Source organism: Lontra canadensis, unplaced genomic scaffold, assembly GCF_010015895.1.
Source record: "Lontra canadensis isolate GAN:19392208 unplaced genomic scaffold, GSC_riverotter_1.0 scaffold1, whole genome shotgun sequence".
NCBI classification, from domain to species: domain Eukaryota; kingdom Metazoa; phylum Chordata; class Mammalia; order Carnivora; family Mustelidae; genus Lontra; species Lontra canadensis.
The window spans coordinates 65,620,536-65,648,088 of record NW_022630995.1 but is presented as its reverse complement, the minus strand read 5'-3'; the positions used below and the strand labels follow the sequence as shown (position 1 = coordinate 65,648,088).

The 27,553-nt window shown below is 41.5% G+C and overlaps 1 protein-coding gene across 4 annotated transcripts in view; it reads left to right on the top strand.

Moving 5' to 3' along the window:
* GRK4 (G protein-coupled receptor kinase 4) overlaps positions 1–27,553 on the top strand; it is a 93,213-nt gene that overhangs the window by 1,250 nt on the left and 64,410 nt on the right. For all 4 annotated transcript variants that reach the window (XM_032855952.1, XM_032855928.1, XM_032855942.1 and 1 more), the window contains exon 2: positions 22,828–22,923. In XM_032855952.1, the coding sequence (XP_032711843.1) occupies positions 22,872–22,923 (52 nt within the window). In that variant the 5' untranslated portion in view covers positions 22,828–22,871. The remainder of the gene's footprint in view (positions 1–22,827; positions 22,924–27,553) is intronic.

Below are 27,553 nucleotides of genomic sequence, written 5' to 3'. Positions count from 1 at the left end.
GGTGCTCAAGTGAGGGTTTAAATGGAAGGATCCAGATTTAAGAAGTAGTGAACTTTTATTTTCTAAAGTGGCTCTTCTGTGAAGAGTTGAGAGTAGAGGGGCGCCTGGGTGGCTCAGGAGGTTAAAGCCTCTGCCTTCAGTTCAGGTCATGATCTCAGGGTCCTGGGATGGAGTCTCACATCTGTCTCTCTGCTCAGTGGGGAGCCTGCTTCCCCCTCTCTCTGCCTGCCTTTCTGCCTACTTGTGATCTCTTTTTCTGTCAAGTAAAATCTTAAAAATAAAAAAGTTGAGAATAGAGATCTTCTCTTGAATTATTTTGAATAGAAGACTGAAGATGGGTGGGAAGAGAATAGGGTCTTACTTTTCTGTTAAGGTGGTGGGGTGACCTCAGCAGTAGGTTTCAGTGGAACATGTGATTGTGTCCAGTGTTTCTCACTTTGAACTCCAGGTTGGTCACAGAGATGAATCGTCCTTTGTGGAAATTGGCTCTGACCCAACCTCAGCCTGTTTTCTTTCCACTGTATCATCCTCTCTGGGTGTAATGTACGAAAACAGGCTGTCAAGCAGATTTCTGTACAACGCTGTAGAGACTAGATGAGGAGGTAAAATGTAAGTGCTTTCGAAGTGTTAAATACATAAAACCAGGGGCTCCTGGCTGGCTCAGTCAGAAGAGCATGCTACTTACTCTTGGTCTCTGGGCTGTGAGTCGGAGCCCCACATGAGATATAGAGATTACTTAAAGAAATACATAGAACCAGTATTTCCTGTCATAAAGCCTAAGACTGCAGTGATCCATCCTTCCTTTCTTCCTTCCGTCCTTTTTTATTTATTTTTTTAAAAGATTTTATTTCTTTATTTGACAGACAGAGATCATAGGCAGGCAGAGAGACAGGAGGAAGCAGGCTCCCTGCCGAGCAGAGAGCCTGATGCAGGGCTCGATCCCAGGACCCTGAGATCATGACATGAGCAGAAGGCAGAGGCTTAACGCTCTGAGCCACGCAGGTACCCCTCTTTCTTTCTTTTTTAAAGATTTTATTTATCCATTTGACACAGGGAGAGAGAGCACAAGCAGGGGCTGAGGAGAGGGAGAAGCAGGCTTCCCGAGGAGCAGAGAACCCGATCCGGGCCTCAATGCCAGGACCCTGGGATCATGACCTGAGCCGAAGGCAGACGCTTAACAGACTGAGCCACCCAGGCACCCCAGCAGTGATACTTTCTAAAGAGTTTTAATTTTTGTTTTCTAAAGTATTAACCCATACTGGTATGATCATTATGAGGTCTGCCGTTTGTCAGCAGGGAATGTTTACTCCTGTGTTCAGAAAGAGTTGTTACGTCTGTGTGGTTAATGCTTAGAGAAGTTAAATATGAGATATTAGAAAGATGAATATATGGTGAGTGTTGGTTATAACTTAGGGTTGTTCTCCCAAATTGAAACTTTATTTGCTTTAGCAGCTCATACGTATTCCCTAGGAAGTGTCTTCTTGGACCTCTCTAATGAGGAACCAGTTCATGGCTAGTTCCTCATTTAGTTTCTTTGGCTCATGTATTAGAAAATAAACATTTGAGAGGAGTGTACATAGTACAGCAGTTATATGCTGGCCTTGGGAATCACACTATTGATTTAATATTATGAGTGAGTCCACTCATTCTCTAGATTTATTTCAAATAAAATCAATCTCTCTGTTTTTGTTCTCAAGCAGTAGGTATTTAAAACTGTTGCTCCTTTTCAGGAATGTTGGCAGATAATGCTGCCTTGAAAAAGTTGTTTGTCACTTTGCCACGCACACTTTAAGGAAGTAGAAAATGATCCTACTGTTGATAAAACACAATCACTTTTTTTTTTAACATTTAGCATTTTTTCTTTCTTTTTTTTTTTTTTTGAACATTTTATTTATTTACTTGACAGACAAAGATCACAAGTAGGCAGAGAGGCAGGCGGAGAGGGGGAAGCAGACTCCCCGCTGAGCAGAGAGCCTGATGCGGGGCTCTATCCCAAGACCCTGAGATCATGACCTGAGCTGAAGGCAGAGGCTTTAACCCACTGAGCCACCCAGACGCCCCTAGAATTTTTTCTTGTGTTACACCTTTGCTAAACAATTTGTGACCTTTCATAGCTTTAAATAATAACCTTAAATTGTTTCACATCCTACTTCCGAGGAGACTTTCACCCCGTTTTGTCTCTTGGAAAAATTGGCAGCATGAATGCAGAGGGAAGAATAAGGGTGTGTACATCGAGTGTGGATTTGGTCTTACGTGTAGTATTCCTTTCAGATTTCAGCCGATGGTATTTTTAGCAGTTGATTGGCATCTCCTGCATAGTTAATACATCTGGTATCATTCATACTGTCTCTTACTGAGGCCTCCTCCCCAGGATTTTGGTTGTATGGGGTTTCTAGAAGTAGCTTACAAATCTTTTGCTTCCGGAAGTATAGTAGCTAATATTTTTTGTTTTCCTTCATCATACTTCATTTGATCCCACACCTAAGAGCTACTTAATGCATTTTTGTTATTTAAAAAAATGAACACTTTTGCGTTCTTTGCACCTGTTCTTGTTTGCTGGCTGTTCCAGCCTTCAGTGCATAAGGTCCTCCTTGCTTTCTTCTTGTTGGATTCTTTCCACCCTTCCAGAATCTGGTTTACTTCGTCTTCGTAGCTTGGTCTGGAGAGTGTGCACTCTCTGCCCTCAGGGAATTTGGAACTTGGGGTTCGGAACATGGCATAGTCAGTGATTATCCAGCTAAATTGTAATCTGTGCATGCATGGACAAGGCATAGGTTTACTTTGATTTTTTATTCCTTTCAGTGCTGCCTAGCCATATAGTCTGTACTTGGTAAAACCACTAGAGACTAAGGGGGTGATTTGTTATTTTGCTGAATTCAAGAAAGAGAAGGTGAAATTCATACTAAAAATGAAAGGATTGGCTGCATTTGGAGGGAATAAAGTGTGTTCCTAGTTTGCTGTAGAGCCTAGTGGTTGAAAAGGATAGCTAACATCAGTGCCCATTTCCTCTGTCCAGGCAACATGCTAAATTCTTTATGGGCAATATCCCAGCCAGTCCTGTCCCTCCTTTCCTAACCTGTAACCTCCTCCTAACCTCTTCTAACCGGACTGATGATAATTCTACTTCTCAGTGTTAAGAGGATTGCATGGGATAATGTGGCACAGTGCTTGGTGCTCAGAAAGTGCTCAATAGAGTAGTTGTGGCTGTAGATTTTGTTGTTACGTCCAGTGTCATGATGAAGAGTTGGCACTTGAATATGAAGTTGTGTTCATTGACCTTGAATCTCATTCTTTGTCTCAGTCCATGCTCATTCTAGATTTCCCAAAAACATAGCTTTCCTCTTTCTGAATTCTCACTTTTGGGCGGTCCTTGTACCTCATTTAGCCTTAAGCTTTGTTGTTTCTCACATCCATTCCTGTCTGTCCTCATCTAGTGCGCACATACACCCTGCACCCCCTCCCCCAATGCCGTGGTTCTCTATAGCTCTTAAGTTGACTGAGGGACAGAATTTCTTTGCTGGTCTATTTCCAGACTTTCTTCTCCTTTGTCATCTCCAGTGCTGTTAGAACACTCTTTCTAAAACACAGAATTGTTCTCTTAATCTTCGGTTTAAAATGCAGCCCTAGACCTCCATTCCAGGATCCCCACACGGTCCTCCCCGTCCTCTCACCCAGTAGATGCTCTACAAATGCGGACCGTGACTGAGGACAAAAGAGCACATCTTAGGAATTCTTTCCATACCGATGATAACCAGAAATTAAGGTTTCAAACTAAGCTGTCTTTTTATTATTTATTTAATTTTTAAAAAGATTTTATTTTATTTATTTGATAGAGAGATCACAGGTAGACAGAGAGGCAGGCAGAGAGAGAGGGGGAAGCAGGCTCCCCGTCGAGCAGAGAGCCCAATGCTGGCCTCGATCCCAGGACCCTGAGATCGAAAGCAGAGGCTTAACCCACTGAGGCACCCAGGCGCCCTAAGCGGTCTTTTTAGTGGTCTGGAAATAGGGAACAAAAACAGATTTTATTCACCTTTGGAATGTCACTAGTGAGTGCCTTTTGTTTTATTTAAATTTAATATTTCTGTTTTTATTAAATCAGTATTAAAATGTAATTATATCTATAGTGCAACCTCTAGTTCCTCTTTCAGTATTTACATGCTCATCACTAACAAAGACAGTGGGGTCAACCGTAACTAATTAATGATGTTAGCAAAAAGCCAAACACATGTGTTTTGTGTTTTTTGTTTTTTAGAATGGAAACTATTTGTTTTTACCAAATTGAAAGAGCATTCCTAGTTCAAAGAACACATGGCAATACTATCTTTGTGGCCCCCTTACTCCTGTGCTGCTTTGTCTCACTTCCTGGCAGAGACATTGTGGTTGAGCGTTTGCAGGGTAATCCTAGATATTTTTTTGTGAGCATTTGTGTGTACTAGATTTGCCAGCTGGACAGGGCTGCTGAACTGATTGCATCCCATACCACCGCCCCCAACCCCACCACCAACCTCTAGGAGCAAGTGTTCTTACCACTTTTACAGATGAGGGAAACAGAAGTGACTTGCTCAAGGTCACATCACTAGTTAATGGGAGCATCGGGGTTCAGCCCAGGTCTCTCTGGCCCCAAACACATGCTCTAACTAGTCATGTAATGCTGTCGAAACACTCCTCAGTTTGCTGCTTTTAATGAAAACAGGTTGATCTTTTGTCTTTAGCTTCTGGCATGAAATTAGCTTTCTAGATGTAGGAATGTCGGGTGGCTGGTTGGACCGCATGAAAGCACAGTTGATAGAAGTTGTGATGTGGCGGGGAAGGTGGGGCCGTTGGATTCTCATCTGACAAGGAAAACTTCGGAGACATTGTGTGTGTTTGCACCCCGAGTACTGCAGAGCCAACAGCGTTGTGCAGAGTTATATCAGGAGTCCATACAAGAGCTGAAAGAGATGGTGAAGCGTTTGGCCAAGGGGCAGAGCCTTCCTGATGTCACTCTGGTTCTAGAAGGAAAGAATTTGGAGCCTCTCTGCTCCCTGTTTTTATTACATTTGCCTAGCATGCTCAGTGCTCTTTCCTTCAAGTGCTTCATTGGGTTAGACACAGCATGATCTCAAAAGGACAGCCTCCTCATGTCCCTTCATCAAGCTAGGAACAGAATTCGTGACTGGTTCTGTTCTACTAATTAAAAAAAATTTTCCAAGGGATCCATAACTTTAAAAATCAGAGAATAAAAGGACTTCTGACAGAAAGTTCTAGCCTTCCTCATACTCCTTTTCTTCCTCTAAACTGAATGTTTATCCCTTTGCTTGCCCTGCCAGTTCACATGTTGAAACCCAGTTCCCGATGTGATGGTATTTGGAGGTGCTTAGTTCATGAAGGTAGAGCCCTCATACAAGGGATCAGTGCCCTTATAAAAGACACCCCAGGGCGCCTGGGTGGCTCAGTGGGTTAAGCCTCTGCCTTCAGCTCAGGTCATGATCTCAGGGTCCTGGGATCGAGGCCCGCATTGGGCTCTCTGCTCAGCGGGGAGCCTGCTTTCTCCTCTCTCTCTATGCCTGCTTCTCTGCATACTTGTGATCTCTCTCTCTCTGTTTCAGATAAATAAATAAAATCTTTAAAAAAAAATAATAAAAGACACCCCACAGAGCTCCCTGACCCCTTCGGCCACATGAGGACACATTGAGAAGACAGCCATCTGTGAACTGGGAAGCAGGCTTTCACCAGATGCTGTCTGTGCACCTTGATCATGGACTTCCAGTCTCTAGAACTGTGAGAAAGAAGTTTTGTTTATAACCCCCACTCCCCCCACCCATGTATGGTATTTTGTTACAGCAGCAGGAGCAGACGAAGACCCCATTCCCCTCAGGTGCAGCCGCACTGATTCTTCCCATGACTTCTCTTTTTGTTACTCTGGCAGTTACTGTTGAATTTCTAAAGAATAGTGCTCATCCATTTAGACTTCTATTAGCTTTATGATGTTGGATGCGGGCGTAGCTCCCTTAAACTAGCTCCTCCATCTTCTTTCTCCCTCATTCATGTAGTTACATCACTGTTTTAAATTCCTGTATTGGTTATTTTTTTAACTTAAAAAATTATTGGAATTCTCAGATTCCCAAAACATTTGCTCAAAAGACATGAAGTGTTATTTTACTGTTTATATTAGTCAGCTTGGGCTGTCATAACAAAATAACACAGATTGGGTGGTTTAAACAACAGAAACGGTTGGGTTTTTTGTTTTCAGTTTTGGTTTTGGTTTTGTTTTGTTTTTACAGTTCTGAGGGCTAAGAATCCAAGGTCAAGGTACCAGCATGGCTGATTTCTGGTGAGGACTCTTCCTGTCATATATAAGGCTGCCTTCTCCCTGCGTCCTCCCATAGCCTTTTCTCTTGTTTATGCTGAGAAACAGATTTTTCTGGTGACTCTTCTTAAGAATTCACCTGTCACATTGGAGCCTTACCTGGCTGACCGTCTCATTTAACCCTAGTTACCTCCCTGAAGGCCCAAACTCCAGTTATAGTTCCATTGGGGTTAGGACTTCAGCATGTGAATTTGGAGGTGAGAGTGGGGTGCTGGGGTACAAGTCAGTCTATAACACTATTTTAATTTGCATTTTCCTAATTACCAGGGAAATTGAACATCTTTTTGTAATGGGGGTGATTCAACTTTCCTCTTTGTAAATTGCTTGTCGTATCTTCTGCCCAATGAGGACAGAGTATCTTACTGATTTCTAGCATCTTTTTATGTAATCTGGATACTCAGTATACATTGCACAAATCTCCCATTCTCTCACCTGCTGTGTTAGTTTCCTATTGCTGCTCTAACAAGTTACCACAAACTAAATGGCCTGAAATAACACAGATTGTTTTGTTACAGTTCTGGAGGTCAGAAGTCTGAAATGGGTCTTGCTAAGCTAAAATCAAGATGTCAGAAGGGCTGCGTTCCTTTCTGGAGCTTCTAGGGAGAATGTTACTGGACAGAGAACCGGTTCTGAACTCAGGTCTGTCTGCTTGCTGATCAAAAATTAATACTCTAGAGACAAGTGACAGTGAGAAAGGAAAGTCGCTTTAGTCAGGAAGCTGGCAACCTAGAAGGCAGGTGGACAGACATCTCAAAAACCGTTTTCCCTGTCCAGGCCAAGCTGGAAGGATTTTAGAGGGGAAGACATGGGAGAAGGGAGGGGGCTGCATGCAAGAGAAGCAGGTGCTTGGATGGTGAGTCCAATGTTGGGACCCTGAATAGACTTGCTGGCATCAGTGACAGCTGTTTTTTAAATGTGGTCAGGCCTTGTCTTCTGGGAAAGTTTGGTCCTTCACTTCTGAAGGCCAGTGGTTTGCAAATCTTAAGAGGTTGGGTCTGCTACAGACTGAGGGAGTTAGGTCAGCAAGCCGAGAGTGAGTAAGCTTGAAATGAGTTTGCCCTTCAGACCGGTTGGAGCGCTATCACAATTTCATTTTGGAGGTTTTATGGGGGAATCCATTTTCTTGCCCTTTCCAGCTTCTGGAGGCCACATGTGTCCCTTGACAATACCACGTGTGAGGGAGGATGTGGAGTAACTGCAGCCAGACTCTCACACAATACCTGTTGGAATGTGGAACTGGAGACCCCAGCAGTGTCTGATAAACACACCTGCCCTATGATCTGGTGATTCTCCTCCAGATGTCCCCCGTTCAAAGGGCACAGGCCCACATTTTAGAATGTTTTTCGGGGCTTTATTCATAACAGTCTCAGGCAGGAAACAGCCCAATCATTCCTCCCCGAGAGGATGGATAATGCAGTACCGATACGTGTAATGCCATGCAGCAGGAAAAAGAGCTGATACATGCAAGAACATAGATGAGTGTCAGGAGCATTAGGTTAAGGAAAAACTCAGAAGAGAGCGATCCTCAGTGATTCCAGAGGTATGATGTGAAAGTAATCCATGATAATACAAATTGGAATGGTAATTGCCTTGAAGAAGGGAGGGATTGACACCAAAGAGGCAGGAAGGAACTTTCTGGGGTGATGAAAATGTGTATGGGGGCACCTGGGTGGCTCAGTTGGTTAAGCATCTGCCTTCAGCTCAGGTCATGATCTCAGGGTCCTGGGATGGAGCCCCAGTTGGGCTCTCTGCTCGGCAGCAGTCGGCTGTTCCCTCTCGCTCTCCCTCTGTGCCCTCTCTGTCAAATAAATAAATAAAATCTTTTTAAAAAAAAATTTTAAAAACGTGTATTGATTGATCCAGCTGGTAATTATGCGGGTATATATACATTTGCAACATTTCATTGAGTGCTACTATTAAGCTTGGTGCAGTTATTGTGAAAATTGTGTCTGTTGAAAGTACTTCTTTAAAGGAAAAACATTTTATAACATAGGGCCTCTCTGTTCCTGAAAGATTTGGTAAACCTGGCCCACAAAAATGCCTGAGTTTGGGGTCTCCCCTGGCCCTCCCCGACCCTCCTGACTTGGAAGCAGGGATAGGGATGGTTCTTTTTTATTATCAATTTAGTTTCTTTAATACTTACTGTGACCTTCAGGACTGTTTCTTCTTCTTCTTTTTTTTTTTTTTTTTTAAGATTTTATTTATTTGACAGAGAGAGATCACAAGTAGGCAGAGAGGGAGAGAGAGAGAGAGGGAGAGGAAGCAGGCTCCCTGCCCAGCAGAGAGCCCGATGCGGGACTCGATCCCAGGACCCTGAGATCATGACCTGAGCTGAAGGCAGAGGCTTAACCCATTGAGCCACCCAGGCAGCCCGAGACTGTTTCTTCTTGAGTTAGGTTTGGTAACTTAGATTTTCTGAAAAAATTCTTTTCACCTAAGCTTTCAGATTTATTTGGCGTTAATGTTATTTGTAACACTTTCTATTTTTACAACTGCAACTGTGATCTTTTTAATTTAGAATATTATTTGTGTGGGTCTTTTATTTTTGTTAGGCTTGCAGAAGATTTTTGTTAATCATTTCAATGAACCAGAGTTTGGTTTCATATGCTCTTCTCAATTATGTCTGTCTTCTGTTTTATTAATTTCTGCTTATATTGTATTCTTTATTTTGATTTGCCTCTAGCTACTCATTTGGACTGCTTAACCCATACTTTTTAAACTTTCTTGTTTTAAAATAAATAAATTTAAGACTCTGACTTTTAAGTATTGTGTTAACAGCAACCCACAAGTTTCTTCATGTGGTTTTTTCATCTCAGTTATGTTTAATGATTCTGATTGTGGTTTCTTTGTTAAGCCTTGATTATTTGACTGTGATTTTTAAGAAATTATAAATTCATGGCACCTTTTTAAATGATCCTTTTTATTGGTGATTTAATGACAGATGATCAGATGGTCTTCATAATATCAGTATTTTGGTATTCGTTGAAATATATTTGTAAGCTGGTACTTGGTCAATTTTTATAAATGTTTATCTGTTCTTAGGAAGAATATGTGGTTTTTATTTGCTGGGTAAGATCCTGTGCGATCGTCTTTTAGCTTAAGCTTACTATTGTTACTATATAAATAGACTCTATTTTTATTGTTTTTTGTCTGTTTGATAATCAGTTTATGATAAAGTCTTGATGAAATCTCCCACTAAGGCAGTGGATATTTAAATTCATTTTTCCTGATTTGGTTGATTTTTATTTCCAAGACACTGTTAAGTATTTACTAGTTACTGATTTCAGTTATCTTCTTGTTGGGTTATTGTTTTTTTAATTATTTAGGTAAGGTGCATCTCTGTCCCCACCAGTGCATTTCAGTTTTCCTTAAGTTATATTTTCATTGGGCATGCCTATTATTTTTTTTCTTAAGATTTTATTTATTTGACAGAGAACACAAGTAGGCAGAGAAGCAGGCAGAGAAGAGAGAGAGAGAGGAAGGGAAGCAGGCTCCCTGCTGAGCAGAGAGCCTGATGCGGGGCTGGATCCTAGGACCCTGGGATCATGACCTGAGCTGAAGGCAGAGGCTTTAACCCACTGAGCCACCCAGGCGCCCCTGGACATGCCTATTATTATACCTGCCCGTGTGCGTGTGCGCACGCGCGCGAATTTCTGCCGTTTTCCCTCACCCTGCCTTTTGGTGTGTTTTTTGAATGCTTTGGGTATGTCTCATAAATAATATGTAGCTGGATTTTGATAGTTTCTCCAATCTAATAATCTCATTCTTCTATTTATTTAATTTTTTAAAAGATTTTATTTGTTTGACAGAGAGATAGCACAAGAGCAGCAGGCAGAGGGAGAGGGAGAAGCAGGCTCCCCACAGGAAGCCCAATGTGGGACTTGATTCCAGAACCCTGGGATCATGACCTGAGCCAAAATCAAGTGAGACACTTAACCAACTGAGCCACCTGGTGCTCCTAGATGTCCCCCTTTTTAATGACACTAATCATGTTGGGTTAGGACCTACCTGAATGATTTCATTTTAACTTGATTACCTTTGTATTATAAAGATCCTGTCTCTAAATACGATCATATTCTGAAGGGTGGGGATTAGCTGAAGGTTAGGACTCTAATAAAACATCTTTTTTGAGGAGGTACTAATTCAACCTATACCTTTAAAATAGATGAAGGCAGCCTATAGAGGGGGGACCTTCAAATTTTGGGACTTCAAAAGCTTTGGCCCCACATCCGTCTCTACTTTTTGGGACACAATATACTACCCTAGTGGACTGTGCCTCTTGTTTTTGCCCCCCTCAGGCTTTAGCACAGTGGAGGGTCTTCTATGTAAGTAGCCTGGGCCATGCCAACCACAGTTGATATTGGGTATGGTCCCATGACTAAATGTGTGTGCTCTTCCTTTTCTTGCCTGATTTCTTCCCTCTGGTCTTCCTGTCTTGAAATGGTATGGTGAGCACCACCCAGCTCATCTTGAGGCTGACTGCCCCTGGAAGGGACAGCTCAGAAAATTGGAGCTGGACTTTGGTGTGATGTGTCGGTGGAGAATTTTGGAATCAAGGACTGCTTACTGAGGGGCAGGGTGGCTTCTCTGGCTCAGTAGCATGTGTGCCCAAGCCTGCTGCTATGACATGTATGTTTGTGTCCTCTTCCTATTAATTATTGAAGCTCTAATTACCAGTGTGATGGTATTTGGAGGTAGGGCCTTTGAAAGGTAATTATGGTTACATTAGATCGTAAGGGTGGGCCCCTATGATGGAATTAATGTCCCTATAAAAAGAAAGAGAGGCACCGATCTCTCTGTTCAAGTGCATGTATCAGGGAAAGGCCCGTGAGTACGTAATGAGAAGATAGCCATCTACAGACCAGGAAGGGCCCTCACCAGTCACCGAATCTGCTGACACCCTGGTCTAGGAATTTCCAGCCTCCGGAAGTCCGACAAATAAGTGTTTGTTGTTAGGTCACCCAGACTATGGTATTTTGTCATAGCAGTCCAAGGTGACCGAGACACCAGGGGAGCGGTTCCCATTCTTCTCTCTCTCCTTCACCTTGTGATCTTCAGACCAAGCCAGGGAATCTTGTCTAGGGAGAAGGGAGCCTTTGTATTGATAGCTCACCCACGTGGTTCATGGGATGTGTGTGTGCACTGTTGTGTTTAGTGAAATGTGGGTGAGGCCCTGTGTTTGGAGGTACACGGTGTGTGTGCAGTATTGCGTTTGTGTCATTTACTCTTTAAACAAGTAAGTTTTGAGTGAATTATGTACTGGGTTCTGAGCTCTCACCTCTACCACTTCATGAAAGCCACCCTTGTCAAGATCACCAGGGTCAGTTCTTACTCCTCACCCTACTACACCTGTGGGCTGCACATGACATACCTCATCGTAGGGTCAATATGTCCTTCTAGACTAGCGCCCTCCAGGGTTTTCTGCTGTTTCATTGCTTGTCCTTAGACTGCTTGACTTGTTGCCTCTCAGTTGCTAGACCTCTTCATATTGAAATCCTCCCAAGGCTCAGTCCGTGGAGTATCACTCCCTTATGATCTTACCCAGTAACATGTTTTGGAGCAGGCTGCTGTCTCTCAAATTGAGATCTGCAGACTGGACCTTTTCATTGAACTGCTGCTCATTCTCCACTTGCCCACTTGACATTGCTATTTGGAAACCATCCGTGTGCATGCACAAATGCACAAACATACACACACTCAGTCAAAACTAACTATTAACACTTACCCTGCCCCTATTTTTTCTTTCTGCATCTCAGTTAATACTCAGGCCAAAAATTTTAAAGTTGACTTTTAATTCCTTATATCCCACATACTTGGGCAAATATTTTTAGATCTTCCTTCAAAATGCAAAGAATCTTAACCTCTCACTGCCTTCAGCATAGCTCAAGCCATCAACCCCTCTCGTTTGGAAGACCACAGTTGGCTGATACTTGGTCTCAGCTTCTGCCTTTCTGACCCTACAGTCTCTTCTCAACACACCAGCCAGAGTGATCCTTTTAAAATTAAAGTCGAGGTGTCAGCCCTCTCCAAACCCTCGCCATTGCCTCCCAGACCAAGCAGAGTAAAAGGAGGAATGTTGGAATTATCAGGCCAGGAATTTTTAAAAACTGTGATTAGTATCCTCAGGGCTTTAATGGAAAAAGTTAGACAACATGCAAAACGCAGATGGATAATGTTAAAGAGAGAGATGGTAATTCTAAAGAATCAAAAGAAATGCTATGGGTGAGAAGAACCAAAAAAAACAAAACAAAACAAATGAATCCTTTTGATGGCCTCATAAACTGACTGGACAGGGCTGAGGAAAGAACCTCTCAGGTTGAGAATATGACAAAATATCTAAAACTGAAAAGCAAGGAGAAAAAAAGACTGAAAAAAATCACAACAATATCCAAAAACTGGCACAACCATAAAAGGCATAATACACATGTAATGGGAATGCCAGGAGGAGCAGAAAGAAAGAAAGGAACAGATGAAATATTTGAAGTAATAATGACTGAGACTTTACCCCAGTTAATGTTAGACATCAAGCCACAGATGAAGCTCAGAAGATATGAAACAGGATAAATGTCAAAAGAGTGATACCCAGGAGGAACATCTGGGTGGCTTAGGAGGTTAAGCATCTGCCTTCACTTCAGGTAATGATCCTGGGGTCCTGAGATCAAGCCCTGCATTGGGCTCCCTGCTTGGTGAGGAGCCTGCTTTTCCCTCTCCCTCTGCGTCTCCCCCAAACTCATGCATATGTGTGTGCACACCACGCACTAGTTCTCTTGCAAATAAAATCTTAAAAAAAAAAATGACGCTTAGGAATATCATCTTCAAACTTTAGGAAGTCAAAGATAAAAAGTCTTAAAAGAAGCCACAGATTAAAAACACTTTGCTTATACAGGAACAAAGGTAAGAATTATATCTGATTTCTTCTTAGAATCCATGCAAGGAAGAAGACGGGAGTGAAACATTTAAAGTATTGGAAGAAAAACCCACCAACCTAGAATTCTGCATCCTGTGAAATTACCCTCCAAAAGAGAAGAAATGAAGACTTTCTCAGACAAACCAAAACTGAGGGAATTTGTTGCTAGTAGATCTACCTTGCAAGAAACTAAAAAAAGTTGTTCATAGAGAAAGAAAATTAGATATTCAGAAACTTTGATCTACATAAAGAAAGGAAGAGCATCAGAGAATGAATACATGATGGTAAAATGAAGACTTGTTTTTCTTAATCTATTAGCTGTTAGATAAAAAGTAACACATTTATACATAGAGACACATATATAAAAAGGATATACTATGTATAAATGAAATGAATGTTAGCAATGGTACAAGGGATAGGAGGGGAATTAGGAATATTTTATTATTTATAAGGTACTCCTACTACCTATGAAGTGGTATAATTTTCTTTGAAAGGGAACTTGGATTAATTGTAAATGTATGTTGCCACTAAAAACAGTTTAGGGGAGCCTGAGTGGCTCAGTTGGTTGGATGTCTGCCTTTGGCTGGGGTCGTGATCCCAGAGTCTTAGGATTGAGCCCTGCAAAGGGTTCCCAGGATGCTCAGTGGAGAGTCTGCTTCTCTTCCCACTCCCCCGGTCATGCTTTCTCTTTCTTTTTCTCTCTCATTCTCTCAAATAAAATCCTTAAAAAGATAAACAGTTTAAAAAGAAGTATAACTGATATGCTAAGGAAAATGTGAGAATAGAATCCTATAAAATTATTTAAACCACAAATGGCAAAAAAAATCAAGGAAAACAACAGTAAGAACAAGATAAGGGCAACAAGTAGTAGTAAAATATGGTAGATATTAATCCAACTACAGATATACCTTGTTTTATCGATACTACACTTTTTACAAATTGAAAGTTTGTGGCTACCATGTGTCAAGTCTTTTGGTGCCATCTTTTCCAACAGCATTTTTTCTCTTTATGTCTCTGTCACATTTTGGTAATTCTTACAGTATTCCAAACTTTTAAATTATTGTTAGAGTGATGTGTGATCGTTGATTATGACTTACTGAAAGCTCAGATGATGGTTAGCATTTTTAGCAATAAAGTTTTTTTTTAAATTAAGGCATATACATTGTGTTTTAGGCATACTGCTATTGCATGGTTAACAGTACAGCTTAGTGTAAACATAACTTTTATATGCAATGGGAAGGCAAAATTCATTTGTATTGCTTAATTGTGACATTTGCTTTATTGCAGTGGTGTGAAATGAAACCCACAGTGTCTCTGAGGTATGCCTGTATTGCATATCAGTAATCACTTTAAACATCAATGGTCTTAAGTGCATCAGTCAAAAGAGAGAGATTGTCAGAGTGGATAGAAAAGTAAGACCCAACTACATGTTGTCTATAGAAAGCTCACTTTAAATATAAAAATACACATAGATTTAAAGTAAAGGGTTGGAGAAAGGTCTTACATGCTGCCATTAATCAAAGGCAGTAGGTGTACCTATGTTAATTTCACACAGTTTAAACTTCAGAGCAAAGAAAGTAAACAAGGATAAAGAGGAGTATTACATATTGACAAAAGGGTCAGTTCTCCAAGAGGATGTAGTAGTCCTTAAAGTGTATGTGCCTAACAACATATAGGCAGAATATGTGAGTCAAGAACTGATAGAACTTCAAGGAGAGATTGATGAATACACTACACATTCTTCTCAAGGTCACATTGGAACATTCTCTATGATAGTCCATATTCTGGGCTATAAGACATGCTGTGACAATTTTAAAAGAATAGAAATCATATAATGTCTGCTCTCAGACCACAGTGGAATTAAAATAGAAACCATAAACCAGAAAGACAGCTGGAAAATCTCCCAAATACTTGGGAGATTAAACATACCTTTAAGAAAGATTTTGGTTTTTTGTTTGTTTATTTGAGAGAGAGAGAGCAAGTGTCAGTGGTGGGGAGAGACAGAGGGAGAGGGAGAAGCAGACTCCCCACTGAGCAGGGAGCCTGACATGGAGCTTGATCCCAGGATCCTGGGATCATGACCTGAGCCAAAGACAGACACTTAACTAACTGAGCCACCTAAGATGCCCCAGTTTAGAGTAGAAATCTGTGAAACTAAAGGTGGGAAATCAACAAAATGAAAATCTGATTCTTTGAAATGGTTAGTAAAATCTGTAAGCCCTAGCCAGACTAAGAAAAAAGAAGACACAATATTATCAGAAATGAAAGAGGGAACATCACTACAAGTCTCATAGAGGGGGCTTGACTAGGAGTAAGGCATCCTAAAAGGTAATTGCCAGAGAAAGGTAAAATTAGGCTCATACAGATCACATTAAAATGAACATGTGTTTTGTTTTTACTTACATAGGGAACCAGGCACATGTTCTAAACAGTTCAGATGAAGTAAAAAAGCTCACATTTATGTGATGAAAGGAATTGAATTGCAAATCTGGGCAAACTGATTTTTCTAGAGGGAAGAGAAGTCCATGGGAACTACCGGACAAACAGTTTGCATGTGTGTCTGTCACCCACAGTTTTACAGAAAGCTGTACAATACGTCAAGACAAAGAAGGCTAGAATCTGATAACCTGAAAGGTTGTGCTGGACGGATACAATGCAGTGTTTTTCTGAAACACTATTTTTCTTCTGAAGACTTTCAGATAAATCAAGTACACTAAAATTTCATTAACTTAAGCTCATATAAATTGGTGAGCCAATGTGACTCAGGAAAAGTCGGAATTAGGGAACTTCCCTAAGAAAATATCGTAGGAGATGCCAGCTCTGTTTCTGTTTACAGCTTTGCTCTGATTTAGTCACTGGATAGATACCCTGTGATCAGCCTTTCTTATACACACAGGGAGAACCTAGCCCAGTAGGGTATGCTGCTCCCCTGCCAGTCTGTGGATCTGAGAAGTGACCTATCATCGCCTTGTATTCTGGCTTGGGGGCCAGAGGCCAAACCAAGCCTTGAGTCCCAGCCAAGGCTCTGCAGCACCTGCTGCCCTGGCCTGTGACCTTCCTTAGGGGGAGGCCTGTCCACCTTGCTGGCTCTTCTGCATCAGGAGCACTGAGGCTGTGTCTTTGATAATCCTGTCCTTCCTCTTCCCAGGCATTTTAGAGACATGCTTGGAAAAAGACCACTCTTGGGAGACATGAGGGAAATGGGCTGTCATTGAGACGACAAGATGAAGAGACTTGAATGTGAGTAAAGCCACAATGGACAATGAAGTTAAGAGTATGGAAGCAAAACAGGGCATGAAAGAGCAGAGTATCTGTTGGAACTATGTTTCTCCTGGACAGAAGTTACGAAGGCAAAGTTTTCATTGACATAGTTAAATGGGAGTGGTGAAAACAATGTTCTGGATTTTAAATAAGAACAAATCTTAAACAAAACAAAACAAAACGAATCTATGTAATTAGCAGATCATCCTTTAAGATTGTGCATCCTACTTTTGCATTGCAATAGCCTTTCTTAGGAAGTATTAATGAAAATATACTTGGCCAAATAAGGTACTTATAAGGAAGTCTGTTACATTCTCTCCCATCCTCCTTTTTCATTTTTCCGTTTGGTGAAATATAAAAAAAACCCTGTGATTTTATCATGGGATGAAAAAGAACTGGGAGACCCACTAGCAGTTTTTCCCTCTTTTGCTTTGATCATATCCGGTAACTGCTGACATTAGCTGTAGTGAGGAAGAAAAATAGCCCTAGATCTACTTAAGGAGCAAGCTAGGACCTAGATATACTGTTCTAGTATAATGATTCTGGATAAATGCTGCTTTGTGTGCTGAGAGAGTGTTCTACAGGATCAGTGGTCACATTGACTAACACCCTTATCAAGATTGTTGTGTTTGCTGGGTACCTGGGTGGCTCAGCTGGTTGGGCACCAGACTCTTGATTTTGGCTCAGGTCATGATCTCACGGTCATGATCTCACAGAGCCCTACATAGGGCTCTGTGCTTAGCAGGGAGTCTGCTTGAGATTCTCTCTCTCTCCCTCTCCTTCTGCCCCTCCCCCAATCACACTCTCCTAATAAATAAATAAATAAATATCTCTAAAAAAAGACTTGTGTTTGCATATCTGTTTTCACTTCTGGTTGAATATAAAGTGGACATTTGGGTGATATCTTTTTAGCACTTAAATAACAAAATGACTTTATGTTGTTTGAGGAACTCTTTTTTCCCAAAAGTTTTTGTTGTTATAAATGTATTTAACCATTTTTAAGTGCACAGTGGTATTAAGTAAATTTTTACTGTTGTGCAAACATCACCACCATTCACCTCCAAAACTCTTTTCATCTTCCCCAACTGAAACTCTATATCCCAATTAATAAAAACTCCCCTATCTCTCCTCTCTCCAGTCCCTGGCAGCCACCATTCTACTTCTCTCTCTTACGATTTGACTCCTAATACCTCATATAAGTGGAATCTTAACAGTATAGGACTTTTCAATGACTGGCTTATTTCACTTAGCTAATGTACTGACTGTAAGAGGCAAGTGAACTAAGTTTATTTGGCTTAGTCTCAGCCTCTGCTATTCGTGGAGCTCTTCTGACTTAACTAAAGTTGTTCTAAACTGAAGGAAGAGTTGTCCCCTTTTTGATTCTACAAAGTAACTCTGAGCGGCTCCTAGCAAGGGTATCACACCCAGTATGTATGCTGTATTTTAAGTAATCGTAAATTACAACCATTTTGGAGAACAGGTGAATGGTATCCATTAATGTTGAAAAAAACACACCCAGGTCAAGAACTCTTCTAGACATTTACTCTGCAGAAATGGTAAAGGAGACATTTGTAAGAATGTTTGCTATAACACACGTCTACTATTAGAAACCAAAAACATTAAATGACCATCAGTAGGGAGTAGATAAATAGAATATATAGTAGATTACTATATAGGAATTAAAACAAATTCATTCATTCACTCATTCACCAAATAGTTATTGAGTGTTTTATACCAGCTGCTCATCTAGCTATCGGGTTTACGGCTGTGAATAACACAGATAAACCCCTCTCTTCAGGGAGTTTCTAATCTCGTGGGGAAACAGGTCCTCAACAGGATCCGTGAAAGAGATTGTATGGTGGACAGTGATAAGGGCCAAGAAGAGAGAATAAAGCAGAAAAGGGGGATGCTAAGGGTTAGGCATGGGGTAGGACATGAAAGCTCGTGGGGTGACTGGGAGCAAAGATCTGAGGAAACGAGGGATCTAGCTTTGCTGAGGAGGAGTGTTTTGGGCCATGAAACATGAGGCTGAGGGTGGGGAAGAGAGAGGAACAGAACAGAGCCCGGCTGGAATAGTGAACAATCCGCGTCAAAATGGACTGAGCTGTGTGGAAAAAATCGAGTTGTAATGTATGCAGTAGCACACCATTTTTTTTTTTTAAGATTTTATTTATTTATTTGAGAACGAGCACGAGCTGGGTGAAGGGTAGAGGGAGGAGCAAACTCCCCTCTGAGCAGGGAGCCTGACGTGGTGCTCATGACTCAGGACTCCAGGATCGTGACCTGAGCCAAAGGCAGACTCTTAAACGACTGAGCCCGCCAGGTGCCCCAGTAGCACACCATTCTTACTAACAGCTTCTAGAGTAGAGGTTCTTAACGTGAATAAAAATACATATGATTGTAAAAGAAATTAACTATATTGAAATAGTAAATTTTTTAAACAGGTTTGTGTTATGAAAGTGCTTGGTTCTCAGAGCACTAGGTAGCAAGGCAGTAAATATACAGGCAAGTTCAAGTGTCACCCTTTAAAGAGCCATCAGTGTGAAGGCCATCATGGCTCGTTTGAATGGGGCTTTAGGCCAGCTGTGGTCTGGCCTTTGACTAACCCCCCTGCTTCCATGTGTCCATCAGTTGTAGGGAGTCACAGAGAGTAAAATATATAGCTGGACCATTGATGTGAGAACATAGGACCTGGCCATTTTGAGTCTGAACAATTAACTACCAGGCACAAAGCTGCAGCAGTTGCTTGGCTCCATCACCTCAGCACTTCTAGTCGGTCTGACAGCTGGTCTGGCACCTCTGTGATCATATCAAGGTTGTGTGAGCATAAATATTTTAAGTTATCTCTAGCAGCTGTAATGTGAGAGGGAAATCTGAATGCTCTTGGTGATGAAGTCAAAGATACTACTGATATTTTAATGCTCTTGCCTACACTTACGGCTGAAAGATATGATAAATTTTGGTTAGAAGTTAGTTAAGCTAAAGGTGATTTTTTTTCTGTCCAAATTCCAGGATACTCTGATACCTGCCCATGAATGCCAGGTTAAGAATTTTGCTCTAAAGCAATATATTTTTCAAGGCCACACACACACACACACACACACACATTTATAAACGCACTAAATTTGTGATTGTTTCTGGTGGGTCTAGGACTAGGGATGGTGTATAATATGTTATAGAAATAGAGAATATGTTATAAAAATAATTATGGTATTCGTAGTAGAAAACCAACCCCCAAACCCCTTAATATCCAGCAGAATTTGTAGACCAGATTCCAGTTCTTTCTATGCATCTACCTTGGTGGTCCTGTTTATTGATAGAAAAACAGCTGTTATGACAAAGGTAATGTCCTCACTTGGCCAGTGTGATTATCTGGGCTCAAATCCCAGCTTAACTTCTAAATGTGTTTATGCCAAATAATTTATTTTATAAATGTTTGTGTACTTTTAAAAAAGGCTTTGTTTACACCTTTTTGCTTCTTAATAGCAGTAATGGTTAAGCAGATTCCTGCTGCAGACCCACACTTCTCACTAGTTGTGTGATGTTGGACAAGTGATTTTACCTCTTTGCTTTGGTCCCTTATCTGAGAAAAGGGAATAGCGGTAGTATTTTTATCATGGGGGAAGGATGAGTCAATGAGTCAATATATGTGAAGCTCCCAGAAAAGTGTCTGGCACATAATAAAGACTCAGTAAATCTAATTCTTATTCCTCTTCCTCCTTCTTGTCCTCCTTCACCTCCTAGACCTTGGGAAATTCATCCTACCTGACTCATGCGCTGTAGTCAGCATCCGCCATTTTTCAGGTCTCCTCCAAGTTAGCAAATGTTCCTTTAGCGTCTTCTGTGTGCAGTGTGCCTGGAGCCCCCTTACATCTATTCGATTATTTGTTTGAATGTTGGAGATACACTGAGAATAAGACCATAAGCCCAGAATCTGCCCTTGCTGAGATTTAATGAAGATGTTTTCTAGATGTAAAGTGCATGAAAAGGAAAGAGTGCCTGCCTCTCCCTAGGAAAGGGGAAATAGGCAATAGGCTTGGGGGGGGGTGCTTCTGCTTGAGCTGAGTAGAGATTTGCCTACACTAGGAAGGCTGCATGACAGTCAAGGCACTTGTGCTTCCTGGACAGAACACGCTCTTGCTTCTTCGGGGCCTTCATAGATGGTGTGGCTTGGGCATGGTGTGCCTGTGGGATGTTGCCAGGCAGGTCTGTGCTTTATTTCCCCTCAGCCTAGACTCAAGTGAGCTGATACTTGCATTTTAGGAAGGTAGCAGTGGAAGGCAGTGTGGGAGAGGGTCTGAAAGGGGAGACTGGAGGTAGGAAGGCCTGTTGGAAGAAGAGGCAAGTGACCTTGGTAATGGTGTGGGCTAGGAGAGCAGGGGACAGGAGCACCTTTGCTGGCCACCTGACCCTCTGCTGTATGGCTGCTGCCCAGACAGTGCCCAGCACACAGGACTTGGGCTGCAAATGCTTTCCAAATAAATGGGTGAGACACTCGAGAGACAGATTTAGTGCCCCAGTTTCCAGCTCCATCTGCCCCATGGATGGTGGGAAGTTAACTGGAGGCATAGTGTGGAAAGAGGGGTGAATTTGAGGGGAAGACAACGGAGTCCGATTTGAATATGTTGACTTTGAGGTGCCCTGTGACCTCTACATAGTGGCTGGAAGTCTAGAGTCATGATCCCAGAAATGGAAGGGGTGGGTAGAGGAGCAAAAGGAAGGTCACGGAAGAAGCCCTTGCATTTCCAACCAGACCATCATCTATTTGGCAGACTGCTAGCAAATCTGTATGTCTAGCCAGGCCTTCCCTCCTGAGCTTCTCCAGATGGCATTCCCTCATACTGCTTCACTCACCGTGCTTAAGGTAGAGCTCACCACTTCCCAAAACGTGGCTTTCCTCTTGATTTTTCTATTCTTTCCGATAGCCCTGGAGCCTTTCTGTTACTGGCCAAAACTGTAATGTTTTCTCTTGGACAAAATTTAATAAAATTTCAACTCCTCAGAATGCTTAAAATTGAAGGTTCTAGGGGCACCTGGGTGGCTCAGTGGGTTAAGCCGCTGCCTTCAGCTCAGGTCATGATCTCAGGGTCCTGGGATCAAGTCCCGCATCGGGCTCTCTGCTCAGCAGGGAGCCTGCTTCCCTCTCTCTCTCTCTCTCTCTCTCTCTGCCTGCCTCTCCGTCTACTTGTGATCTCTCTCTGTCAAATAAATAAATAAAATCTTTTAAAAAAATTGAAGGTTCTAACTTCTCTTGAGTTTTGTTCGAAGGGCCTTTTTAAAAAAGATATTTCTAGGGGCACCTGGGTGGCTCAGTTGGTTAAGTGTCTGCCTTTGGCTCAGGTCATGATCCCGGAGTCCTGGGATCAAGCCCCGTATTAGGCTCCCTGCTCAGTGGGAAGGCTGCTTCTCCCTCTCCCATTCCCCCTGCTTGTGTTCCCTCTCTCTTGCTTTCTCTCTCTCTGAGATAAATAAATAAATAAAATCTTAAAAAAAAAAAAAAAGATTTTTCTAAACTATTACCTTTTGAAAATTTTATTTTACTTTATTAAACATTTTCTTTTCTTTGAGTATAGTTGACTCACAATATCACATTAGTTTCAGGTGTACAATATAGTGATTCAGTGTTTCTCTATTGTATGCCATGCTTACTGCAATGCAGCCTCCATCTGCTCAAATATCACCTAATAGCTTTTTCCGCCATTCTCTTCTTGCTTCTAGATCTTCCCGAGGCTCATTCCCTCATCCCCATTAGGTCTCTGTTCAAGTGTGACCCTCTTGGGATGCTTTCTCTAATCTCACTTTATCCCTAATAGCACCCTTCATCTTTGCCATGCTTGATTTTGTTGCATATCATTTAGTACTGTATGATTGGCTATTTTTTTTTTTTTACACTTATCATTACCTGCTCTTTAAAAAAAAAAAAAAAAAACAAACACAACTCTCCCTCACTAGAATGGAGGGGAGCAATGTTGTCCTTTTTACCATTATATTTCTGGTCCTTTTCAGGCATTTGCAACCATGTGTGATATATTGTGTTAGGTCCAACTCACAAATTTGGAAGCTTAGGCTCCGCAGAGTCAGTTATTGAAGGTCAGGGTCACATGGTTTGTAAATGATAAAGCCAGTGACTGCTTCGCTGGGGATTTTTATACTTGTCAAGCTGCCTTCAGTAAGACACATTATTATAAGCTTGTATTTTCACTCACCATAGGGACCAAACTCCTCAAATGGAATACATTAGTGGAAATAGCTGTTATAGTTGGATATTTCTGATCATTAAAAAAAATACCTTTTTTTTCCCCAAATTCAGGAGGATATGGCAAAAAAAGTGGTCGTAGTAAAAAATGGAGGGAAATGCTGAAGCTGCCTCCTGTCAGCCAGTGCAGCAAGCTTAGACATTTCATTGGTGAGTAAGCAGCGCCAGCCTGGAGATCGTGTCTGGCATTGTACCATTTGTTAGATGTTATTCTTTTAAGAAGTAATATGTACTCATTGTTCTGTATGGAACAAAAGAGTAATATAGTAAATGTTCCTCTGCCCTTGACCCCACTAATCATCTAGAAGTGAACATACAATTTTCTAGTTTCATCCATGCTGTAGTTTGAATCAGTACTTAATTCCTTTGTTTCTTGGCAAATAACATTTCACCATATGCATATATCACTTATTTATCCATTTGTCAGTAGATCGATGAGCTGTTTAAATTTTTTTGTCTATTATGAATAATGCTGCTAGAAACATGCCTGTACACGTGTTTTCTTTGTGGTAGGGTATACATAAAAATTACCATTTTAACCACTTCTAAAAGATTTTATTTATGAGAGAGAGAATGAGAGTGTGCACGTGTGTTGGGGAGGGACAAAGGGAGAGGGAGATAAGCAGACTCCCTGAAGAGCATGGAGCCCACGTGGGGCTTGATCTCATGATCCTGAGATCATGGCCTGAGCTGAAACCAAGAGTCAGTTGCTTGACCAACTGTGCCACCCAGGCTGCGCCTCATTTTAACCATTTTCAAATACAAAGTTCAGTGGCATTGATTTGGATATTGTATATATGTACTACACTTTGTGTATCCATTCATCTGTCAAATGGGTTGTTTCTACCATTTGGCTATTGTGAATAATGCTGCTAGGAACATGGCACAAATGTTTGAGTCCCTGCTTTCATTTCTTTTGTGTATATACCCAGGATTGGAATTGCTGGATAATATGATAATTCTATGTTAACTTTGTAAGGCACTGCTAGACTGTTTTCCAATGTGGCTATACCATTTTATGTTCCCACAAACACTATATGAGGGTTCCAGTTTCTTCATGTCCTCTCTGAGGACATGACTTTTATTTTCCATTTTGTTTTTATTATAGCAATCTGAGTGGGTGTGAAGTGGTTTCTCATTGTGGGTTTTTCTTTTCTTTTTTTCTTTAATTAATTTTTTTAAAGTTTTATTTATTTAGGTAATCTTTACACCCTGCATGGGGCCTGAACTCACAGCCCCGAGATCAAGAGTCATTTGATCCTCCGACTGAGCCAGCCAGGCACTCATATCTCATTGTGTTTTGATCTGTGTTTCCCAATGACTAATGATACTGAATATCTTTTCATGTATTTATTGGCCATTTGTATATCTTCTTTGGAGAAATACCTGTTCAAATCCTTGTCCATTTTTTTAAAGTAGGCTCTGTGCCTAGCGTGGAGCCCAATGTGGGGCTTGAACTCATGACCCTGAGATCAAGAGTCAGATGCTAGCTTAACTGACTAAGACGTCTAGGCACCACCTTTGCTCATTTTTTAATTGGATTGTTTGTCTTGTCTTTGTTGAAATGTAAATGTTCTTTATATATTCTAGTTACTATACTCTTATCAGACAGTTGCTTTTCAAATATTTTCTCCCATTCTGTGTTTTCTTTTACTTTCTAAATGATTTCTTTTAGGAACACAAGTCTTTATTTTGATGAAGTCCAATTGATCTATTTTTTTTTTCTTTTTTTTGCTGTGCTTTTGGTGTCATATCTAAAAAACCACTAGTTAATCCAAAGTCACAAAGATTTACACCTATATTTTCTTCTAAGAGTTTTATAGTTTTATCTCTCACATATAGATATTTGATCCAGGTGGAGTTAATTTTTGTATATGTCGTGAGGTAGGGATTCAGTTTCATTCTCTTGCATTGGATATCCAGTTCCAGAACCGTTCATTGAAATGACTATTTTTTCACCATTGAGCTCTCTTCATGCCTTTATAAAAAATCCCGTGACTGTAAAGGTGAGGGTTTATTTGTAGACACTTGTGAGGAAACATGTGTTTGTATCTAGGGCCTACCCAGGTAATCCAGGAAAGTCTGCCATCTCGAGATTCTTGATTTCATCATATTTGCAAAGGCTCTTTTTTATTTTATTTATTTATTTATTTATTTGACAGAGAGATCACAAGTAGGCAGAGAGAGAGAGAGAGGGAGAAGCAGGCTCCCCAAGAGCAGAGAGCCTGATGATGTGGGGCTCAATCCCAGGACCCTGAGATCATGACCTGAGCCACAGGCAGAGGCTTAACCCACTGAGCCACCTAGGTGCCCCAACAAAGGCTCTTTTTTAAAAGTAAGGTCATATTTATAGGGATTAGGACCTGGTACATTGGGAGGGCCATTATTCAGCCTGCTACCGATGGTAACTCTAGGCTTTACTTTTTGAGGAACTGGTAAGTTGTTTTCCAAAGCAGCTGCATATTTTACATTCCCACCAGAACTATATGAGAGTTCCAGTTTCTCCACATCCTTGCCAACACTTATTTTCATTATAGCCATCCTAGTGAGTGTGATTGGCATTTCACCTATGACCAATGATGTCAAACACCTTTTTTATTCGTTATTGGCTGCGCTTCTTTGAGCCAACTGATATTTGATCCATAGTGTTAATAGTATTTTTTTTTAAGATTTTATTTATTTATTTATTTATTTATTTGACAGACAGAGATCACAAGTAGGCAGAGAGGCAGGCAGAGAGAGAGGAGGAAGCAGGCTCCCTGCTGAGCAGAGAGCCCGACGTGGGGCTCGATCCCAGGACCCTGGGATCATGACCTGAGCCGAAAGCAGAGGCTTTAACCCACTGAGCCACCCAGGCGCCCCTTAATAGTATTTTCTGCATATAGCACCAAGTGATTAGAATGGAGGTTGCTTCCATTATTTGACATTTGCATTGTAGTTAAGATATAAAATTTACTTTGGGACTATTTATGCTATTGAACGTATTCATAGGGTTATAGAAACATTTTCATGTCTATTTGCATATTAATTACCTCAGTATGTTTCTGATTCTTTGGGGGTAAGTTTTAGTGCATAGAATGAAGTAAATTATATTAAATGTCCCATTAGTTAACTTTTTACCCCAGTTCATGCTCTTTTTAAAATTAGTTTATTTTCATTGAGATATGTAATTTACATATAACGTTGTGTAAGTTTAAGGTGTACAGCACCCTCAGTTAAGTTTTAAATGTGATCGTTTATTTGCTTCCGTGTACCTAGCACTGGGTATGGCCCTACCAATACAGTGGCTAAGAAACAGATGTGACCTTTGCCCTCTTGGCAGAGAGAGTTACAAAATAAAGAATTGCAGGAATAAACTTCATTACAAACTGCAGTAAGCCCTTTGAAGGAAAAGGTACAGACTTTTGGGTAAGTACAGGATCCCAAAGTGGGACAGATCATGACAATTTCCAGGGACATGAAAAAGGCCAGTCTTCCTGGAGTGGAAACAAAGAAGGACAGTGGCACTGTGTGAGAGGAAGGGAGGGAGGCAGGGCTTGTGGGCCTGGTAAGGGCATTTGTCTTAGTTGAAAGTCGACCTGTCAGATTTCCATCAGAGGGATGATGTAAGTGGATGCACGTTTTTGAAGGGCATCTGGGGTTTCAGTGTGAGGACTGATTTAGAGTGCGGAGAGGGGAGCGGGAAGGCCAAAGGAGCCATTGTTGCTACTGCTGGTGGGAGTGATGGAAGCTTAGTGTCAGCTGGAGGCATGGAGCCTGATGACTATGAGAGATCTCTAAGAAGTGGGATCTGGTTGATTTATGTGGAAGTAGGAAGGACGGGGTCCTAAGGATGACTTCCAGGTCTGATCACCCACCGATATCAGGTTCACAGGGTGAGGGGCTGTGTTGGATGCAATCTGTGCATTCATGTTTAGAGATCAGAGGAGTCTGGGCTATAGGTGCAATCTGGGAGTTATCTGTGTCCCCTGGTGTCTCGGCATCACATGACTGGGAGTGGATAAGCTCTTCCTAGAGACTAGAGGACGGGGAAAGAGCCCTCGCATCCCCGTGTGGCTCAGGCGAAGCACACCAAAGAGGAGCAGGCGGATGGGTCTGTATGCAGTCTGGAAGTGGAGGGGTCAAGAGACGGGCAGACTAGGATGGATCCAGGCAGGTGGGTATGCAGCAGAAAGGTTGAGCAGCCACTGGTTTTGCCCCCAAGGTCAGGGTCTTTGTTTCTATCTCTAGTGCTCAGCCACAGTTTTGTTAAATGAATGAATGAAGGAATGAATAAATTGGTGACCTCAGCTGGAGTTGTGTCAGGCAGATGTACAAGCAGACTTCCCCCAATGAACGAACGTGCCCACTCAGCTACCCTCTACTTCGTAAGCAGATCTTTATTTTACTAGTTTACATGTACATTTGATCTAGTGTGGTAGTAAGCATATTTGGGGATTTTCTGAATTTTATCCTCTGATTGTCCTAAATTTGTGGATGCTGGAAAATCCATGAGCTATAAAACTTTGAGTCAGTGTCCTTTCTAAAGGAGAATCACTTTGAAAACAAGAGAGAAAGCTTCTGGTAAATGGCTCATTCTTGTCTTGGAATTTGGTGCATTTAGAAACAGAGTCTCTTGACTAGCTAGTCCCCCTTCTAACTCGGCCCATCAGGAGAGTGCCTCTCAGGAGTGGACTTGGACTCTGGTGCACTGTGCCTTCCAGGCCCAGACAGCTTCTGTACTCCTTCTCCCTGTCAACTGTGGCAGGGCTCCAGCCTCCCCGTGGCCCGAATTTCCTGT